This window comes from Macrobrachium nipponense, chromosome 6 (assembly GCF_015104395.2).
Source record: "Macrobrachium nipponense isolate FS-2020 chromosome 6, ASM1510439v2, whole genome shotgun sequence".
Lineage (NCBI taxonomy): Eukaryota > Metazoa > Arthropoda > Malacostraca > Decapoda > Palaemonidae > Macrobrachium > Macrobrachium nipponense.
In genome coordinates, this window is record NC_061108.1 from 100,879,289 (window position 1) to 100,898,329 (window position 19,041).

Below are 19,041 nucleotides of genomic sequence, written 5' to 3' on the forward strand. Positions count from 1 at the left end.
CTATGCTAATATCAGTTACTTAACAATGATAATATGCTTTAAACAATTTCTAGGTTACAAATGAAAGTTCCTTAATACGGGAACTAACTTCACAACATAGTTATCAATATAATCAATAAAGGGAAGTAACCATTCAATTAACATAGTCCCTCCCTAATCATATAGAAAATGGGGTTGTTTCGGTTGAAGACGCCTGAACCGCCGCGGTATTTTAAAACATGTTACATCGCCTGGCGGCAACTGCAGAGGGTCGAGCCGTCCCGCTAGTCTTGTGTGGCCACCCGCATAAGATACTTACGATTCAAACTGCCGCGGGAACCTCTTCCCTCCAACCTCCACGCTCGCCGCGTTTGGTGTGGCCTCACCCTAACCTGGATTTTTCGTACACAGGGACTTTCGTATGTAGAGGTTCCACTGTACCGATTTTAGGATAATACTACTGTATACAATACATCTACAATATATTGGTACATTGGAATGATAGGAACATACCTCCAAACAGAATTATGTTTGTTTTGTTAGTATTTTTGTGATTACATACAAATACATTATAAAAAACTATTTGTGCCATAGTAAATTCCTGATTTACTTCATTTTGTAGTTAGTAATCACCATCTCCTATAAATCTATTTAAAAATTCTCGTGCCGTCATTCTTGTAGCAAAACCTTTTTCTGTGATGGCATAATCTCTCTCTCTCTCTCTCTCTCTCTCTCTCTCTCTCTCTCTCTCTCTCTCTCTCTCTCTCTCTCTCTCTCTCTCTCGTATATCAGTAGTATACATATCCTTTATAGAATATCAATTACTGTACCAAAACTTAATAAACACAAAAATAAACATAACCACTATTTTTAAGAAATATGACAAGAGGCACGTATTGTTGCATATTTTTTGCTTGATTTATTGTACCATATTTCATTACAGGTTTAGCTGACTAATGATTTTCTTTCTCCTCTCCGCTCTCTCTCTCTCTCTATCTCTCTCTCTCTCTCCTCTCCTCTCTCTTCCTTCTCCTTCCTCCTCTCTCTCTCGGAGATTATTATAAAATAAAAAAATTGGAGAAAATAGTGGAAAAATATATACCGAAGAAGAAAAGTAAACATCATTCATGCATACCAAGAGACAGAAGGATCTTGTTCCAGAAAATCAGAAAGTGGAAAAAAGGTCTTGCAAAAGAAAAAAAATGCATGGAAAGTTATAGAACTAAAAAGTAAGATAGAAATGCAGAACAAAAGATTATACAATCAAAAGAAAATGAAAAACGGGACTTGGAAGAAAAAACCCTATTAAATATCAAGCAAAAACCCCAAACTATTATACTCATATGCGAAGAAGATGAATAAAAGAAGAATAGAAATAGGCCCTCTGAGAATTGAAGGGAGATTAACGAATGAAAAAAGGAAATTTGCAACATACTGGCAGAACGATATAAGAGAGAATTCACCCTAGAATAAAAGATAATGAAGATAATGATATAGAAGTAAGGGATGAAAATAGTGAATATTTAGCTGACATAGATATTAATGAAGCTGATATTGTGCAGGCTATTAATGAAATTAAAAATGGAGCTGCTGCAGGGCCTGATGGAATTCCTGCTATTTTGTTAAAGAAAGTAGTTCATTCTATCGCAAAGCCACTTGCAATATTATTAAGACAAAGTGTAGATACAGGCAAGATTTATGATGAGCACAAATTAGCATATATTACCCTACTTTCAAAAGTGGATCAAGACTAGAGGCAAGTAATATAGGCCTGTGAGTCTAACATCACATATTATGAAAGTGTATGAAAGGGTAATGAAGAAAAATATTATGAAACATTTAATAAAAAATAATTTGTTTAATAAAGGACAACATGGTTTCGTACCCGGAAAAAGTACACAAACCCAACTGTTAGTCCACCGTGAGAACATATTCAAAAATATGAAAAGCGGAAATGAAACAGATGTGGTTTATTTAGACTTTGCAAAAGCTTTTGATAAAGTAGACCATAATATATTAGCGAAGAAAATTAGAAAACACAATATCGTGGATAAAGTAGGAAGATGGTTAAAAGAATTTTTACACAACAGAAAACAGATAGTTATTGCAAACGACGAGAAATCGGATGAAGCCAAGGTAATATCCGGTGTGCCGCAAGGTACGGTGTTAGCTGCAATACTGTTTGTTATTATGATTGAAGACATAGACAATAATGTTAAGGATTCGGTAGTGAGTAGTTTCGCAGATGACACAAGAATAAGTAGAGAAATTACTTGTGATGAAGATAGGAACGCTCTACAAAGAGACCTTAACAAAGTATATGATTGGGCAGAGGTAAATAGGATGGTATTTAACTCTGATAAATTTGAATCAATAAATTATGGAGACAGAGAAAGAAAGCTATATGCATATAAGGGACCTAATAATGAGACCATCACAAATAAGGAAGCAGTTAAAGACCTTGGTGTGATGATGAATAGGAACATGTTATGCAATGATCAAATAGCAACTCTGTTGGCAAAATGTAAAGCAAAAATGGAATGTTGTTACGGCACTTCAAAACAAATGAAAAGCTGAACCACATGATTATGCTTTATAAAACATATGTTCGTAGTCCACTTGAATATTGCAATATGATATGGTACCCACACTATCAAAAGGATATTGCACAAATAGAGAGTGTACAAAGGTCCTTTACAGCTAGAATAGAAGAAGTTAAGGACCTAGACTACTGGGAAAGACTACAATTCTTAAAATTATATAGTCTAGAAAGGAGAAGAGAACGCTACATGATAATTCAGGCATGGAAACAGATAGAAGGAATAGCAGAAAATATCATGGAACTAAAAATATCAGAAAGAGCAAGCAGAGGTAGATTAATAGTGCCCAAAACTATACCAGGAAAAATAAGGAAAGCACACAGGACATTAATCCACTACGCACCAGCATCGATAATGCAGCGTCTATTCAATGCGTTGCCAGCTCATCTGAGGAATATATCAGGAGTGAGCGTAGATGTGTTTAAGAATAAGCTCGACAAATATCTAAACTGCATACCAGACCATCCAAGATTGGAAGATGCAAAATATACCGGAAGATGTACTAGCAACTCTCTGGTAGACATTAGAGGTGCCTCACACTGAGGGACCTGGGGCAACCCGAACAAGATGTAAGGTCTGTAAGGTAAGGTGGTCTCTCTCTCTCTCTCTCTCTCTCTCTCTCTCTCTCTCTCTCTCTCTCTCTCTCTCTGCTGACTATAATTATCATACATTTTAAAACAGTACACAAGAGAATATTTAATTACTATTGGTGTTTTATCTTTAATCACTGTCAACATATTTAAAATATGAATTCCATACAGGCAACATTCAACATTCTAGTCCCAGCCATAGTCTGCCTTTAAATTCTCATCCCAAGCAAGCTACTATCCTTTGATTTATAAATAAGTCTCTTCTCTCTCTCTCTCTCTCTCTCTCTCTCTCTCTCTCTCTCTTCTCTCTCTCTCTCTCTCTCTCTCTCTCTCTCTCTCTCTCTCTCTCTGAGATAAGTGAAAGATATTTTTTATGCAAGTTTGTTTTGTACAGTAGTATAGTTTTACAGATAACGTGACGTTACTTTGTCATTCATTTTTTTATTCTTTCCAGGCTATAATTACGTAAGTTTTTGCCCCTCGATAAAAACAGACTGGAAAATAAAATCAAAATATGTAATTAGCAAATATTTCATATACTATGCAGTATGTTCTATCATCCAAAAACTCTTTACAATAGTACAGTAATATAATTTCAAATACATCTTACATTACCAGAGAGAGAGAGAGAGAGAGAGAGAGAGAGAGAGAGAGAGAGAGAGAGAGAGAGAGAGAGAGAGAGAGAGAGAGAGAGAGAGAAATACTTAAGCTCAATTTGGGGCCCACCTATCATTTTGGGGTGGGTGAATGAGTTTACGAATTGTATTAAAGATTTAATTTGTATTACTATAAACATTTTGTAGAAAATTTACTGTATTAAGAGAGAGAGAGAGAGAGAGAGAGAGAGAGAGAGAGAGAGAGAGAGAGAGAGAGAGAGAGAGAGAGAGAGAGAATCTTCAACTTGTTAAGCTCATTCTGGGGCCCACCTGAAGTTCATGATTTGTAGTACAGATATAATTAACTTGTATTAAACATTTTATAGATATTACTTGGTTGTGTTTACATTGATATTAACATTTGAAAACTAGTAAATCATTTGTTATAAAAATGTATTATTCATGAAAATAAAATGAAAATAAAGTAATTACTGAATACATATTGCTCTATAAAAAAATTTGCAATTTAGTAAAATTTCCCCTGCAGACTAGTGAATAATATGTTCCACAAAAATCAGCAACAAAATCAAATGCGTAAAAACAGGAGGGCACTGTACATTCTCTTCCTCGACATTTCACATGTCTATAAGGGTCAGTGGAACTAGAATAAAGCCTAATACAGCAACCTCTTCCTTTACAGGTCTTTATTCTATCATTACATTAAGTAGTACCATCCATATCTAAGAGAAAATTCTAGTAAATCTATAAACCAAGTTGTTAACATTAACCCAAGCACAGATAACTCTAACAATCTTCTACCGAAACCGGTGACAAAAGTAGACTGACCTGCTACGGGTGTTTGTACCTATCATTCCCCTGGTGAGAGTTGGGGAAGTCAATGAAAGAAACAGATATTATAGAAAACCAAGTGTTCTCACTCTTCTTTCAACTTGTTGAACTACTGTTGGCTCAAAAGTAAAAGCTATAGTATAATGGAGACGCAATGTTCATTTCAAAAATTAAAGTTTAATCATTCATTTTTTAATATCTATAAAAACTAAATAACCGATAACCACTTACTCTTTTTCAGTTTCATCTAGTACCTCTGGACTCTGTGCAGGAGGTGTATATGCCAAAAAACATTCCTTGTTAACACCCCACTGTCCAAGCAAATTAGTACGTGGAGTTAAAGCACCATCATCTGGTGAGTTGCCCTTGTTGTTAGGGGTTTTAATAGTTAAATTTGAAAAATTATCCAATGATAGCAGTTTCCCAATCTGAAAAATAAAAAAATTGACTAATACCTAAAGCCTACTACAAATGCAAAACAGTTTGTTACAAACAATAATTACATAATAATCATAATCAACACATACATCATAAAAATGAAATTTTTATAAAATAAAATAAAATTATACAACTGTAGGTTCCCTACGAATGGCAGACAATAGATTCAAAACTTCCACGGTGGTGCCGCCATCGCTGATGTAGGTGACGTCATCTCCCTCCACTCGAGGGAGCTACAGGTACAACTGTCCAGGTAACAACAATTCGTTCTGCCCAGCCACCCACCTGTGGGGAGGAGGGAGGGATTTAATTAATAATTGTTTGGTAAGTATGCAATAAAATTACATTTTATAATAAAAATTCCATTTTTATTGCATTGTCTTACCAAACAATTATACAGCTGATTACCCATTGCAAGGATGGGGGCCTCTGGATGTAAGCTTAATTAAAAAATAACATATGGTTCTTGAAACAAGACCCAAAAGCAGTGTTAGTGCCTGTTGTGCCTTACCTTGTAAGAGAGCACTGCAGGAGAATACTGCCTCTGGTCAGTGCTCATCTTACGTAGTAGAAGGCTTGGAGTGTGACCAATGAGTGCCTCTACATGGAGTGGAATAGTATCTTCGTAGCCATGGTGTTCACTACTGACTCAACCAAGATACAACAAAATATTGCCCTTGCCCTGGGCTAAGAACAGAAATAACCAACAAGAAAACACAACAACTGTCTCCTACACCAAATTAAAAACCTTTACCCACCAAACTAAAACAAAATGACTGGTGAGTATTCCAGGTACAATGTACCCCCAGACTTCTCTTTAACTTGCCAACCTTGATACAAGGTAAACAATTTCTTTCAAGTAATGCATAGCGAACATGGATTTAGACCTCCAAAAGGTACTTTAAAGGATAGCGGATAGCAACAAGTTGTGGAAAAAAACGAAGGAAATCGCTCTCGCTCAAACCTGCGTCGTTAGCTTGAGTGTGTGCTTCGACAATTAATTCTCTCAGAAAAAAGGAGATAGCATTTTTTGAGAGAGGGCGAGAGGGATTCCTAACAGAGCACTACAAACGATTTGACTGACCTCTAATTTTCTCCGTTCTGTGGAGGTAATATCTTAATGCCCACGCGAGACATAAGAGTCTTTCTTCTTTTTCCTGGCCTATCAAATCTGTCAGGTTCTTGAGGACGAAGTTACATGGCCAAGGATTAGAAGGGTTCTCGTTTCTTGCAAGAAAATTGAGCCCCACAGAGCAATCTGCGTTTTCTTGAGAAAATCCCACCTTTTTGTCCATCACATGTAGCTTGCTAACTCGTCTAGCTGATGCTAATGAAACTAAAAATAGTGTCTTCTTGGTGAGATTCCTCATAGACGAAGAAAGTAGCAGCTCAAAGGGAGGGCCTGAAAGCCATTTAAGTACTATATTGAGATTCCATACTATCGCATCCTTTGATGATTTAGAAGTCTCGAACGATTTAATTAGATCAGAAAAATCACTATTCGTGGAGAGGTCTAATCTCTGTGTTTAAAATCTGAAGCCAGCATCGGTCTGTATCCCCAATTGTCGAAGGTGCTAAGTGCTTAACGTCCCTTAAGAAGAGAAGGAAATTCGCTATTTCGTTCACGGATGTCTCAGAAGAAGAGATTTTAGTTTGTTTACACCATCTTCAAAACACTCCCCATTTATACTGGTATAGTCTGTTAGAAGAATTTCTACTCCAATTTGTAATAGCTTCTGCAGCTCGTTTCAAAAAACCTTTCGTTCTGACGAGACTCCTGACAGTCTGAATCCTGTCAGTGCCAGAGTGGATAATCCTTGGGGGAATCCTGCGAAGTGCGGTTGTTTGAGTAGACATCTCTTTAACGGAAGAAGCCTGGGGAAATCAACAAGCAAGTCGAGGAGATCTTGGAACCATTCCTTCCTTGGCCAGAATGGAGTGACTAGTGTCAGTGAAACTTTGTGAAATGACACTTTGTTTAGCACCTGTCTTATCAGGCCAAACGGGGGAAAGCATACGCTTCCAGGCCCAACCAGTCTAGTAGCATTGCGTCGACTGACAATGCAAGAGGGTCCTGGACTGGAGAGCAGAACAGCGGAAGGCGGTTGTTCCTCGAAGTTACAAATAGGTCTATCAAAGGCTTTCCCCAAAGCTTCCATAGGTCTAGACAGACCTTGGGATCGAGAGTACATTCCAACGGCAGTACTTGGTGACGTCGACTTAGTTCGTCCACCAACACGTTCACTTTCCCTTGAACAAATTGAGAGATCAACGAAACCTGAAATTTTTCTGCCCACAGAAGCAGATCTTTTGCAAGGTTGTACAGGGTGAAGGAATGTGTTCCCCCTTGTTTCCTCATGTAGGAAAGCACTGTAAAGTTGTCCCCATGAACTGCTACCACCTGTCCCATCACGAGATGAGAGAACGCCTGAAATCCCAGGTACACTACTAATAGTTTTTTCATGTTGATATGAAGAGAGCACTGAATTTCCGACCACTTCCATGACACTCGTTCTTCCCCAACAGGGCTCCCAAACCTGCGTTGGATGCGTCTGAAAAGAAACGAAGGGTTGGGTGAAGCAGACGAAGCTAAAGACCCTCTACAAGTCTTGGTTTTGAAAGCCACCAAAGCCACCACGCTAAGTCCTCCTTGATTTTGTCTGTAATCAAGAATACTGTCGAGTCCGGTTGAGTCTTCCTGCACCATGATGCCTTCAGGAAGAATTGTAGGGGCCTCGTGCAGCCTTCCGAGTTTGACGAACTGTTCCACCAAAGCTAGTGTGCCTAACAGACTGGTCCAATGGTTGGCAGAACAGAACTTGCAGTCCAGGAAGTCCTAGACTACTTCCATACACGACTGGACTCTCTTTGGTGATAGAGAAGCCCGAAAAACTTGAGAGTTCTGAGTCATCCCCAAATAGAGAATGCTCTGAGTTGGTATTAGCCGAGATTTCTCCTCGTTTATAAGAAGACCTAATGAGTGAGTTAATGAAAGTCTTCTTGAGATCCTTCATACACTGACTTTCCAAAGAGGAGCGGAGAAGCCGTCTAGGTAGTGACACAGATACTCAAAAGGTGTAACCACTTCCCAAGGGGAGTTAGCACTTGCGTAAATACTTGTGGTGCCGTCAAGAGGCCGAAGTAAAGAGCTCGAAATTGGTAGATCTTGCCCATGAACACAAACTGAAGGTATTTCCTGGAGTCCTGGTGAATTAAGATGTGGAAATATGCTTCCTGCATATCCAGGGATACCATCAAATCCCCTTGGCGAAGGAATTCCAACACCGAACAAATCATTTCCATATTGAATTTGGTCTTCTGAACGAACAAGTTCAGTGCGCTTACAACCAGTATGGGCCTCCAGGCCCCTGATGACTTGGGGACAACAAACAGACAGTTGTAAAACCCCAGGGATGGTCTGTCGCTTATCTCCTCTATGACCGCCTTCTGCACGAGAGCGTCTATCTCTCGAGTTAAAGCTACAAATTTCTCCGAGCCTGGAGAGTAGGCGGGTAATGCGATGGGAACACTGGATAGAGGCAGAGTATCTTTGAGAGGAATGGAGTAACCGAACCAGAGAACTTGGATCACCTAGGGCTCTGTCCCTCTGTGACTCCATTCCTCCCAGAAGAGGCTCAGTCTGCCCCATACCAGAGCATGAAGGATTGAAGGATCACTTGGATGATTTGGTGTCAGGTTTGGTCGAGGACTTGGTCGGGTGTCGTAAGTTCGATCAAGGCCTGACGAACGGTCTACACTTACCCCCTTGAAAGGGTTTCTTCTGCAAGGGCAATTCCGAGGTGGTAGGAGTCACAGTCGAAGGTTTAACTCACTTCGAAGACTGAGCGAGCAAGTCATTAGCCGATTTCTTTTCCAATGCGGAAAGCGTCTTGGCTACTGTCTCTTCGGGGAGCAGATGATTCTTGTTCAGAGGTGAAAACAAAATGGCAGACTTCTGAGGTGAAGCAACTCCTCTCAAAACAAAAGAACGCCAGAGCTGCCTTTCCTTGAGAATTCAGAATGCAAAAAGAGAGCCTAGCTCATCGCAACCATACCAAACTGATTTGTCGGCGCACGACAAAACCCCAAGCCAGTCCGATGCCAGGTCCTCCTGGGGAGTAGGACAGTCCTCTATTTTTGTAGCAAGGGCTCCGATCGTCCAGTCCAAGCTGTTCATAATCTCCAAAATCTTGAAAACATTCTTTACCGAATGATCCAATTCGGGTGACGTAAAGAAAATTTTAACTCAATAAGTAGCTTTACTTTTTTACACTGAAAATCCACCATGAACGTAGCTGAATGGTAGAAATGTTCTACAGATTCTTCTCTTTTATAGTACAGAATAGGTAGGTCCCGATGTTTGTCCTGTCGCCGTGGGATTTTGCTGCTGCACATGCGGACCTTCTATTTGCATCTACCAGGCCAGAGAAGTCCCCCTGGGAGGAGGCAGATACTCCCACGGAGGGAGCTTCTCCAGTTACGTAAAACCTAAACCTCTTCTTAATCAGTTTAGATGGATGATAAGCGAAAGTTGCTTTCCCGAGCTCTCTCTCAATCTTTAACCAGTCTTCTACATCACGAAGCGATCGTTTAGCCGCCTTAGAAAGGACGAGCTTTGGGAGAAGAGGATTGAAATTCTTTCTTCTCATCAGGAAGATGGAAGCAGGCGACCTGGGAGCAGCTGCTACGAAGTAATCTGGGTACATGTCCAGAAGATAGCGTAAAAGCTTAGAATAGCACGAGAGAGGAATAGAGTCCGCTTCTAAGTCCTCCTTGTCATCCGAAGAGATAGGCAACAGAGAGGGTTCTGGATTTGACTCATTGTTCTTCGGATATTGTTGACTTTCTTTCATCCAGGTCATCAGCTCCTGCAATTGTTGATGGAGAGGAACTAAATTCTCTTCTTCTTGAGGTAAAGTCGTGGCGACTGGGATTGTGGACTTCGACACTATCGACACTGGAGGTCTCGCGCCAGTCAAAGTATCTGTCGCATGCGAAGTCGAAGGTAAACTTTCAACAGCCTGATGAGTTGAAGATCTTGATGGACTCAGAATCAGCCGTTCCACAATCGAGTTGAAGGAGGCTGTCACTGTCGTGAGAACCCGAGGCAAAGTCCATGTAGCTACGCTACACGATGGGCGAGGGTTGTCTACTTCTCTGTTCCTCTTCACAGGGGGTGGAGAGAACCTCTTCAGTCAAACGTCTCTTCAACGGACGTGAGACTGAAGAATCATCCCAATTACAACGTCTAACTGGCGATGAATCACTCGACTCCGTCGACAACTTATCACTGAACGACATGCCTTACCAATGGTGTTTAGTTGAATCCTGCTGTCGCACCACAGGATCGACAGAGGAAGCGACTGTCTGTGGGTAAACTTCGACAGTTTCCCTTGGACCTCTGGTATGTCTTCTCCCCGAGGCGGAAGAGCGGGACAGGGACCTTCGTCTAGGAGAACTCGGGACAAACAGTGGGCCCCCCCCTCAGATTGCACTGCAATGACACTTTTCACTTCACTAGAAGTCTTTTCCAAGAAAGACTTTACAGATAATCCTAACTGCATAACAGCATTAGCTAATATCTCAAATTTCTTTTCAAATTTAGACTCGAGGCTGGCAATGGTGTCAGGAGAAACTCCACTGGAAGTTGGCAAGGGAGTTACAGGTGCAGGAGTAGGAGGACTCAAGATTGGAGACATAATGAGAGGAGAAGAGGGTATAGGCGCAGGTGCTTCGATAGAAGAAGCAGAAGAAGCTATAGTAGTCTTACTATCAGCTCTAAGGGCTGATTTCCTCTTCCTATCTTTAATTACCTTCCCCGAGTGAGAAACAAAACTTTCCACTGTTGTTCACTCCAATCCTTGCATTCATCTCAAGTACACTCTCTAGAGTACTAACAACCCCTACACTTAATGTACTTAAGTGTGCAAATCATATACTACTGGTTTAGCTAACATAATTTTGCACCCTTCGGCACAAAACCTAACTACTGAAGGACTAGGGTCCGACATGATGGTAAAACCACAAAATCGCAGAAAAGAAATTCAGCTAACTAGCTTCAATCCCACCACAAAGCACGAAGTTGAATACTTCACCGATATTGGTAAGAGATACTTCCCAACAAATGAGGGAAAATGTCTGCACCGACCACCGATGTTCACCAGAAGCCAGTAGAGAAAATTGTTACCTGAAAAGTTGTACCTGTAGCTCCCTCAAGTGGACGGAGATAACGTCACCAAAATCAGCGATGGTGGCGCCACCGCAGAAGTTTTGAATCTATTGTCTGCCATTCATAGGAAACCTACAGCTGTATAATTGTTCGGTAAGACACTGCAATAAAATTAAAATGTAATGCCAGTTCCATAAATACAAATGACCAAAATTTTCTATACAATAATGAATATACAGTGATACCCAGTTTGTCGAACATTTCTTTTTCTTATGTTGAACTTTCCGTTTTTCTAACAAAATTTTCGAGAAAATTTTGTATCGTTTGTTGAACAAATGCTCATACTTCAACTGACTGATTGTCTAGTTTATATACTTGTATTCGACGGCCTACTGGGTCTTACATTCAACCAAATAAATAAAAGTATAAAACATTTCATACAAAATATAGCTTTCAATATAACATTTAGCATAAAAGATGTATAAAATTGTATGTAACCGCAGTGACGTCGTGCCCAGCTGACTTGAGACAACAAGGGAGCGTTGATATGTTGAGGAGAGAAGGAGAAGAGAGAGTTAAAATATTACTGTATGTATGTAAAAGCAATAACAATTCACATACAAAGGGAATTTCCCAATGAATTTAACATAATGATAAAATATGAAAACAAACAAATACAACACAGGAAAAAAAGAAAAAAGTCTTAATTGAGCCAGTGTTCGGTGCGCTGAATAGTAACAGAATAGTAAATGAAAGAACAAAGCTTTTCACAATATAATTTAGCACAATGATTAACAAAATCATTTGTCATTGCGGTGATACACAGCTAACTTGAGGTAGAGGGAGGGAGCGTTTATATTTTTGAGGAATAACGAATGAATTATTTTAATTTATTGTGCTTCGTGGTATTGTTGAGGAGAGAAGAGACAGTAAAATCTTTACTATAATATGTACGTAAAAGCAGTACCAATTCACATAAAAAATAAAATTTTATTTCACAATAAATTTAACATAATGATAAAATAGGAAAACAATCAAATGCAATACAGAAAAAATCTTAATTGGGCCAGTGTATGGTGCGCCGAGTGAGACGGTCTAGTTGAACAATATTAACAAAATAGTAAATGAAAGAACAAAGCTTCTCACAATAAGATTTAGCATAAATGATTAACAAAATCATTCGTCATTGCGGTGATGCACAGTCAACTTGAGGTAGAGGGAGGGAAAATTTATATTTTTGAGGAATAAATGAATGAATGATTTTAATTTATTGTGCGTTGTGGTAATGTTGAGGAGAGAAGAGACAGTAAAATCTTTACTATAATATGTACATAAAAACAGTACCAATTCACATAGAAAAAAAAATTATTTCACAATAAATTCACTATACTGATAAAACATGAAAACAAATGCATAAAGTAAATAAAAAACCTTGCTTGAGTCAGTGTTTTGTGCGCTGAGGAGAGAGAGAGAGAGAGAGAGAGAGAGAGAGAGAGAGAGAGAGAGAGAGAGAGAGAGAACGGCTCTGCTTCCCACTGACTTAGCTGATCTGGGATGATTATTCGCCCATTTCTTTCACTTACACTTGATTTTCTCAAATCACTTTTATTTTTATGGTAAAATACCAATCTGGTGACAAATGCTTGTTACGATATTTTACTACTGTACAAGTAACTCTGCTCTGTGATAAACAAACTGGCGCCACTTTCAGCTTCTGCATGCCTTCGATTGTTTGTTGAAATGGCTTCCTTGTGAAAAGTTATTTTATCTCTCTCCTTTTCTCGCATTCTTGACTTATTATCTGTTTGTTTGCAAAATACCCATGTTCGTTTTAAAAGTTTGCAGTTTGCAAACAGTAAGTTGATGTATTGTGGCATAATTATTGTCTTTCGTGCACTCAAGATCCAAGTGTAAACATGCCGATTACAACTATCTCTCTCTCTCTCTCTCTCTCTCGTCTCTCTCCCTCTCTCAATGGACACACACACTACGATTGTCTTTGTACCTAATGTGAATAAAACTGATTTCATCAAAGGGTTCCCATCTCCCCTCCATCCATCCCCCAGCCAGCCGGCACCATTTTTACCAAAGAGTTAGTAAATAGTACAGAGAAAAAATAAAATTGAGAAAACTTTACTTCCTATAACATACTGGTTCATTACTTTACACTCAAATTTAACTTTTGAACACATTCATAATAGAAAAAATGTGAAAAGGGGGACTTTTTGGGTTGGCTGGAATAAATTATCCTGATTCCCTTTATTTCTTATGGGGATATTTGTTTCAAATTACGAACAAATGATACTTCAAACAGCCTTCTGGAACGGATTAAGTTCGAAGTGCGAAGCACTACTGTACTAAAGAAGTTTTAAGTTTCTTAGGTGTTAGAGGCATTACAATATACCATAAATAAAGACATACCCTGTCTGATGCCTTAAAAAGTTAGTTCTAAATAGCTCATATTAAGATATATGTATGAGCTTTGTTACTTACAAAAATGTATACCATTGATCTCACTTCTATTACTACTTATGGCATTCTGGTTACTTCAAACTTGTACTATAAATCACTTCAGTAATACTATTTAATTTCCTTCTATGTGCCAACAAAAATGGGTTAAACATCATAATTTTGAAAGTAAATTGTATTTTTCCTAACTATGCAAACCTGAAGTTCTTTACATAAGGAATTTTTTTCAGCGCAGGCTGAAATACGGCCGTTAAATTCTTGAACAAGGTAGTTATGCAGTAACTACCATCAGTTAGGCAGTTATGCCCGCCTGTGAACACTCCACTTTGCCTCTTGGCCCAGGTTTCAGACTGAGGGGTGGCATGAGGTGGGCATTAATGTAAAGGACCTCAGGTTTGTATAGTTAGGAAAAATACAATATACTTTCAACAAATGTGATTTGTTTCTACATGATATACAAACCCTGGGTCCTTTACATCAAGAAGACTCAATGATTGGTGTGGGGACTGTGAATCAGCCTCTAGAACTGACTGGAGTTCGGCACACCTGGGCTATTCCTCCTGGTCGTATGAGCGAGGAGGAGTGCCCTGCCTCTGACAACTTGATCGGAGTATAGGAGCTGTATGATCAAGAGTCAGACTTCTGGGCCTTTTTGAAATAAGTGAGGAATCATAACTCATCGGAAAAAGGGCCGGGAAGAATATTTAGAGTCGGAGGCATTAATGCAAAGTTCTGGGAAGGGTTTGCATTATTGCCAGTCTCCTTCCTCCCATTGCTAGAGGGAGGAGTGGGATTGCTTCTATGATTCTGATAAGAAAAATGGAAAGGAGGCTCGATGTGCAAGCTTACCGCATCAATCACTCGACCAGCATGTGTAAGTTTGAGTTTTATCCTCAATCTGAAGGAATAAGAGTAGAAGGACAAGGAGGGGAAGGTGGAAAAGCCATTTACTCTCGAATCCTTCTTACCTCTAGAACCGCACACCTTAGGTGAGATGCAACTTGTCCTCTTGAAGGAGCTGGGTAAGTAAACAACCTGTGAGCATCCACCACTGGTCCAAGGAAAAGTTCCAAGGACCTGTGGGCAGACTCAAATGAAGCAAGATATAAATGTGGTCGCAATGAGACCTCATCTATCTTCGGGTCCAACATATTCTTCGTAGTGATGAAATGTACCTAGCCACTGGAAGTATCCAACTGCAGAGAAGTCTCTCACGATCTCGTAAGACTTGGAGAAAGACATGTCATTAGACACTTCTGCATTGGCAGTCTGCAGTGAATAAAGGCATAAGACACTCGATGAAGAGTGTCAATCCTTCATAGGTTAAGCAACACACCAATAGGCAAAGTAATGACTGATCTGGATCAACCAATAGAAAGTCCACAGCGCAGATCATGAAGGATTTGGACTTGTCAACAGATGTCGAAAGATTGCAGTGCCGAGCATCTGAGACGTAGTCACAACATGACACCTGCTTTTTGAAGGCTGATGCTGAGAACAACCATACAAATCGTCTATCTTATTCACCAATGATGGTGAGCGACAAAATAATGATTCTTGCGAGGTATGTGCACATTAGAAGTCAAATGCCTTCTAGAGACTGAGGTCCCTGTTATGGCGACAGAAGTTTCTCATCAGTCGTTGAATCTCAACCAAAGAGAAACAATACTATATTACTTAGTGAATGACTAAGGTGAATGTGGACCTACGTCTTAACAGTTGAAATGAGAGAAGTAAACTCTCAAGATTCTGATCATTGAAAAAGTCCCGCTGATAACACCAACCAGTGAAGACAGCTCCAATCCCTTCTGTTTTACAGAGGAATGAAAAAGTTATTCTGCTATTTCATTGCTGCCCAGCGGGAAATTCAGAGCTTGCAATGAAGGCAGAGTCTTTCAGTTAGAACACACAGGGATAGTACTGTCTGAAGAACCACTTCTTGTGGGTTGAATCAGGGAGGAATTTTCTACCTACTTTGGAAGCAGAGCTAGTCGGACAGGGAACAGGTGAAGTCTTCTGTTATTCATTTACAATCCAGGGTGAACAAAGAATAATTGAACAACTTATGAATTAGGAAATGTATACTAGTAGGCAAAACTCAAATTGTCTGAAGAAAATCATCCTACATCATCGTAGCGGCTGATGGGGCAGGTGTGATGGAACAGAGGATTAGGCTACAGACTTCTGTTACCATGGGGTAAACAGAAATATGATAAGCAACAGCAAATGTGGAGCACGAGACATGGGCCTTATGCGAGAATTCTGAGCCAACCAGAGACCTAAGTCTGTGATTGCTGGGCAGAGAGATTCGAATTGGTAATTAATCCTCGACAGAGGAGAAACAATACCAAAAGAATTTCAGAGAGAGAGAGAGAGAGAGAGAGAGAGAGAGAGAGAGAGAGAGAGAGAGAGAGAGAGAGAGAGAGAGAGAGAGAGAGAGAGAGCGAGCAGTACTGAGACCACCACTCGCTCAACTCCTTGTACTGAATTGCCGGGTAGTAAATTCCACGATGGATTGCGTTCAGCTAGAACCATTGAGTGCAAAAAAGATACACATAAGCACCTGCATTTTAACTAAAATGGCAGGGAACAAAACCCTCTTCTTCAGTGACAATGCAAATGCTGTGGTGTTGTTGGGGAACAATACCACTAGTGATCTCAAAATCAAAACCAGAAACTCTTGGGAGGCCCAAAAAGCCTGTCCTGATTTTCAGGTTAACTAGCAAAAGGTACTATTCATCTCAATTACATACCAGAAGAATTAACTTACAGATATGCACCTACTACTCGGGAGATAACAGAAGCATGTCATGAGAGAAATATACAGGCGGCCCTCGGTTAGCGGCAGGGGTTCCGTTCCTGGCCACCGACGCCAAGCGATTTTCAACGCTGAGCGATTTTAAAGCCTACGGCCGCCGCACACCTTCTTTCGAAACTCTAGACCAGTCAAAGGCGCCGTAATCCCACAACGGCGCAATAAGTAAAATTATATTTATGCAGTATAGTACTATAGAATTTACTGTACAGTACATGTGGGTGTCTAGAGTATGTAAAGATATAATAAAATTTATACAGTGTACAGGTAGCTGTAGTGTTCAGGTTACGATCATTAGTCTTACGATAGTTCGATTTTATGAGAGATCAAATTACAATGGCCTAACTTTATCCATCTTCTAGTTACATAAGTTCAATAACAGCAAAAGAGAATGATGAAAGTATGGTTTTAACGTTATACTCGTTGCGTGAACGTGTACAGCCATGAACAACCGAACGAGAAACTACTTTTTTTTTTTCTAAGTACAACCGAACTGGATAACATCTGTTTGGCTTGTATTTCGATCATCGTACTACAGTGCAACATTACCGTATTTGTTATAAATGGCGTTATGTATAGAATAGAACTGAGATATCTTAATGTAATAACTTTATTCGCTATAGACCAGAGATCAATATAGATTAAAGATCAATCGGGAAATATACAGTTAAATTTAAACCTAGTTATAACTGAGAAAACTGTTCAAGCTGCTAATGACTATTATCGTACATCGGCAACAAGGATAAAACTGCAGTAAACGTCTGCCATCACACACAACTGTATATAAAATTGGGATAAAATAATTTTAATCAAAACTACTGTGCTTGAAAGAACACATTTTACTGTTGGTTTCACGCCGATATAAGATAAATAACGTAAAGTTCGTATTACGATGATATAAAGGATCACGTATTGCGAACAGAATCACGTAATTTTTTACGCAATAAATATGCCGCCAACGTACTCTGTTAACGAAAAAAATAGTAGTTCACATTCACAACGAGACATATTCAATAAATATTTCCACCTAAAAACACGCTGTATAAGGAAAAATAACTTTGTCTCATATAAGTCAAGTATATAGATATTCGTTTATGCTACTAACTAGAGCATTCGCTCAGAATTGCGTTATGGTGAAACAGACTCGTATTCATCAGCTGATTTCAAACCACAACATTGGACGCTCCGCGGAATACGGGCTTAAGTTTGCCGTAGTATTTTAAAATACAATAATATGAGAATACATACAATATTCTTGGATACAGTGAAATAATGTATAACTTTTTAAAGGATTTATGGAAAAGATGCATAATTAATAAAATAACACAATGCATTTTTCGGAACTGGCGGACAAGAATGAACATGAAAAACCATCCCCTGACAACGTGGAGCGTAGTTACAAAGGCTGCCTTAATTTGTATCTTATTTCTGTACAAAAATGAAAATACCTTTACGCAATATATTTTCATACACATTTTAAACATAAAAGCATAAACATTTGAAAAATCAACACATCGATCGCTAAATTTGCACTCATTTTTTAACTCTATATTTTCGGAAGAGCGGCAGACGGCGGCATACAAGAACGAACTTGAAAAAAGCATCGTAGTCGATAACTTGAAGGGGAGTTTCAAAAGCTGCCTTTTTATGATATTTCTGCACAGAAATAAAAATACCCTATTCGTAATACATTTTCATACACATTTTAAACATAAAAGCATAAATATTTATAAAATCGACACATCGATCGCTAATTTGCACTTTTTTTTAAATCGATATTTTCGGAAGAGCGGCAGGCAGCGGCTTACAAGAAAGAACATGAAAAAACATTGTATTTGATAACGTGAAGGGCAGTTTCAAAAGCTGCCTTTGTATCATATTTCTGTACAGAAATAAAAATGCCTTTCACGTAATACATTTTCATACACATTTTAAACAAAAGCAAGAACAATTATGAATCGACACATCCATAGCTAAATTTGCACTTATGTAACTCGATATTTTCGGCATAGAACAGCGTCAGAGGCATATATTTTACCCTAATACCTACGTAATAACTCTACATAAAATTTGTTAATATAATTTGCATAACCTTCATGGTCTAAACGGCATTTCTACATATGTATGAACTCGTTAGACAACAGCGCTAGCGGCGCTGTTAACTGAAATTTGTGCCGTAAAGATACCTTTAAAATGCCTTATTTTTTTAATGAATATTTTTGACGACCGCCGTAAAACCGATTCGCCGTTGAGTGATTGCGCCGTTAACCGCGGCCCGCCTGTACTTGTATTTTTGTAGGTTCCTGTAAATTGCATTCCAGCCTAATTCTTCTTCATTCCTGAGACAAGAATAAGGACTGGAAGCAGACCTCCTTCATTCTCTAATGAAGAGAGTGATGGTAAAGTTGTTCCCAAGGGAAACTCTTACTGTGATAACAGGATACCGATGACAACTAGTTCAGCAACACCAAGGGATCCAGGAGCTCGGTGAGACTCCTGATTATTATTGTAATACTTATCGGGAATGCCCATTGCC

At 39.2% G+C, this 19,041-nt stretch overlaps 1 protein-coding gene across 5 annotated transcripts in view; it reads right to left on the reverse strand.

The window, feature by feature from the left end:
• LOC135216734 (transcriptional regulator ATRX homolog) overlaps positions 1-19,041 on the reverse strand; it is a 216,205-nt gene that overhangs the window by 39,582 nt on the left and 157,582 nt on the right. For all 5 annotated transcript variants that reach the window (XM_064252200.1, XM_064252198.1, XM_064252202.1 and 2 more), the window contains exon 4: positions 4,846-5,042. In XM_064252200.1, coding sequence (XP_064108270.1) covers positions 4,846-5,042 — 197 coding nt within the window. The remainder of the gene's footprint in view (positions 1-4,845; positions 5,043-19,041) is intronic.